Source organism: Poecilia latipinna, unplaced genomic scaffold (genome assembly GCF_001443285.1).
Source record: "Poecilia latipinna isolate Pla-1442-1.1 unplaced genomic scaffold, P_latipinna-1.0 Scaffold2005, whole genome shotgun sequence".
Classification (NCBI taxonomy): Eukaryota; Metazoa; Chordata; class Actinopteri; order Cyprinodontiformes; family Poeciliidae; genus Poecilia; species Poecilia latipinna.
Genome location: NW_015114621.1, coordinates 114619 through 117372, shown reverse-complemented (window position 1 = coordinate 117372; position 2754 = coordinate 114619). Strand labels below are relative to the sequence as shown.

Below are 2754 nucleotides of genomic sequence, written 5' to 3'. Positions count from 1 at the left end.
CTCTGAGCATAGTTGGTGGTTTTTACAAGGCCGCAATAAGATATTAAACACTCACAATTCTTCGCTGTGAAGAGGCAGATAACAAACGTGTGACCCTTAGCATGATTCATCTCCTTGACATACATCAAATCCGATGCCAGGAAGGAGTTAAAACAAGAGCTCAGAGAGGAGGGGCTCTTCAGTTGTAACAAAACACAAAAGAAGGTATTGTCCGAATTCAGCATGTGGAAATTTAAGAGCGCTCCTATCAGGTGAAAGCTTCACTCAGAAACTCCACTCGACACCAAATCCCCACCAGATGTCCCAACATTTCTCCAATTTATTATTGTTAATTGATATTTGCTTACTTATATAATTTACAATGAACCATAAAAATGAACCGTTGTCATGGAGAACAGAATGAATGACAGGTCAGGCCACCCTATCATGGCAAGTAACGTTTAAATGAGATTAGTATTTATAAGGACAGATCCACAAATAATAAGTGCTGCAGTGTTACGTTTGGTCACTTGTACAACCTACTGGAACCGTTCTTCGCCCAACATGTACAAAATAAATACACCTTCTGTACAAATGACTAAACATAAAACCAGGTATTGAACACACATGGAGCTGAAAATAACCTAAATGAGTACATTAAATATTCTCATCTTTGTTTTGTCTCTCTTCAACATTTTCACGATGTGGATGACTTGAGGTAAGCGACAAGGTCCTGGCGCTCTCCCTTCTTCTTGATGCCAGCAAAGATCATTTTGGTGCCGGGGATGTACTTCTTGGGGTTCTCCAGGTACTCCATGAGGGTGTCGTCACTCCAGACGATACCTGGTAGAATTAAAAAAAAAAAAAAAAGCTAAATTAGGTAAAGTTTCTTACCTTCTATTTACAATCTGGACCCATAAATTGTCACTGACCTTTGCTTTTGTTAGCATCTGTGTAGGAGTAGCCCTCCGCCTGTCCAGTCTTGCGTCCGAAAATACCATGCAGGTTGGGGCCCACCTTGTGCTTGCCCCCTGCCTCCACGGTGTGGCATTGAGCACACTTCTGGACGAAAACCTTCTTTCCTTTCTCAACATCCCCCATGATGAGCTCTGGAAATGGGAAAGCAAAGTGAAAGGTGAATTTCAGGGTCACTGATGTGTATAAACACACATAAGTGCCAATAATACCATCACAGACGCCGGGCACTACTGTATTTTTTTTTCCCCACAACTTTGAAGGTTACTTAAGGTGACACCGTGTTCCTCGTACCTAACAAGTGCGGCCTCCATAATGTAACACCAGCATCTGGCTGATGTAAATTCTAAAAAACCCGACAGGCAGATATGGCACTACAAAGCTGTTAGTTTCTTTCCATAAAAAGCAAAAGACGGTTGCCAGGTTTGAGAGGTAATTAAGGTCAGTCTTAATAGTATAAAGTCAGATGAGGACAGCTTTGATGTTTAGCTTCATGCAGAAAGAAGCCAACACTAATGAACTTAGCTAAAGGTGTTTTAATAATAGGTGCTTCTGTGGCCTCTGGTGTTTTGACTGGTAAGTAAAGCAGATTAGCTAATACGACATAAGCTTGATGGTCGTATCTTTACTTTGGTCAAATAAGGTTAATTTCAATTTAAACCCTACTTTCTTCTTTCTTTAAGAGGTTTAGAGTTCAATTCCCCCCAAAACATCTTAAAATGACCCCGATAATTCGGTGTCAGAATCACTTTAAGGGATTACATTTTCTTTTACACAATCACCAAACACTTAATTATTGCTTAACTACTATATAATATAATGTCAAGCTGAAGTAGGACGTGTCTCCTTGACTACAGCAATTTGTTGCTTTCTGAAAACATAAAATATAACATAAATTTATCTCCAACAGAAGGCACATGTGTTTAAGTCTAAAAGAGCGACTAAAAGAGCAAATTCGACCAACTCTAATCGCTGCTGTTCCGGACCGGCCTGGCTCTAGGTTAGACGCGTGAACATCTATAAAGGCAGTCAAGGATGCTTCAATGTCGCTGTTCAAGCAGAGCACTGACAACGCAGTTTCTGCTGAGAAATTTGCAGAAATCCGGTTGGCTTCTACGTAAATATGAAACGTTAATATAACCGCCAAAATGCCCGCATTGCTCCTTATAAAAGCCTCACGTTACTTAACCGTTACACAGTACGCAAAGAGAGCAAGTGAGCTATTCACCAACTTGTAAGCTAACGGTAACGGCACACCATGTCCTTAAACTCGCCCGGTTTTCTTCAGAGCCTTATTCTTAGAAAACTATATCTGCGTCTATCTATTTCGGAAATAGTAATTAAATAGAAGGCATAAAAATTACCTTTAGGCTAAAACGTGGCGGTAAAAAAAAAGTCTCTCGGAACAGAAGAGATGCAACTCTGTCAGCTGAGCAGCGCTAACTGGCGAACGTGCGAAGGTCACACCGCTTTAGAGGCACCGGCTTTTTACGTCATTACGCAATCACGTCACGTGCTAAGGGTTTACGCCACGCTCACGCTACATTCAAGGATAACTAGGAATTTTAAAGTTTATCAAACCATACCTCCATGTCTTCATAGGTTTTTACCGTGTAAAAGACTACTTTAAATGAACCAATGTATATTTATAGAAAAAAATATGCTAATTTTTTGTACTAAGTTGGAAATAAACGGAATATATTTCACTCAAAAACAAATGGATGGAATGATTGAGAACACTTGGGTAAATCGCGTTCCGATAGACAGTTAAGGCGTCTGGATAGCCTCCATCTGTCCCCA

The 2754-nt window shown here is 40.3% G+C and overlaps 1 protein-coding gene across 1 annotated transcript; it reads right to left on the bottom strand.

Annotated features, from left to right (window-relative positions):
* Positions 1-619: 619 nt before the first annotated feature.
* On the bottom strand, positions 620-2437 carry LOC106935709 (cytochrome c). The gene is made up of 3 exons (XM_015016326.1): positions 2319-2437; positions 912-1088; positions 620-822 (listed from the first exon to the last, which is right to left on the bottom strand). The coding sequence occupies exons 2-3, from the start codon at positions 1078-1080 to the stop codon at positions 677-679; spliced, it is 315 nt and encodes a 104-aa protein (XP_014871812.1). The 5' UTR covers positions 1081-1088; positions 2319-2437; the 3' UTR covers positions 620-676.
* Between the last annotated feature and the right edge of the window lie 317 nt (positions 2438-2754).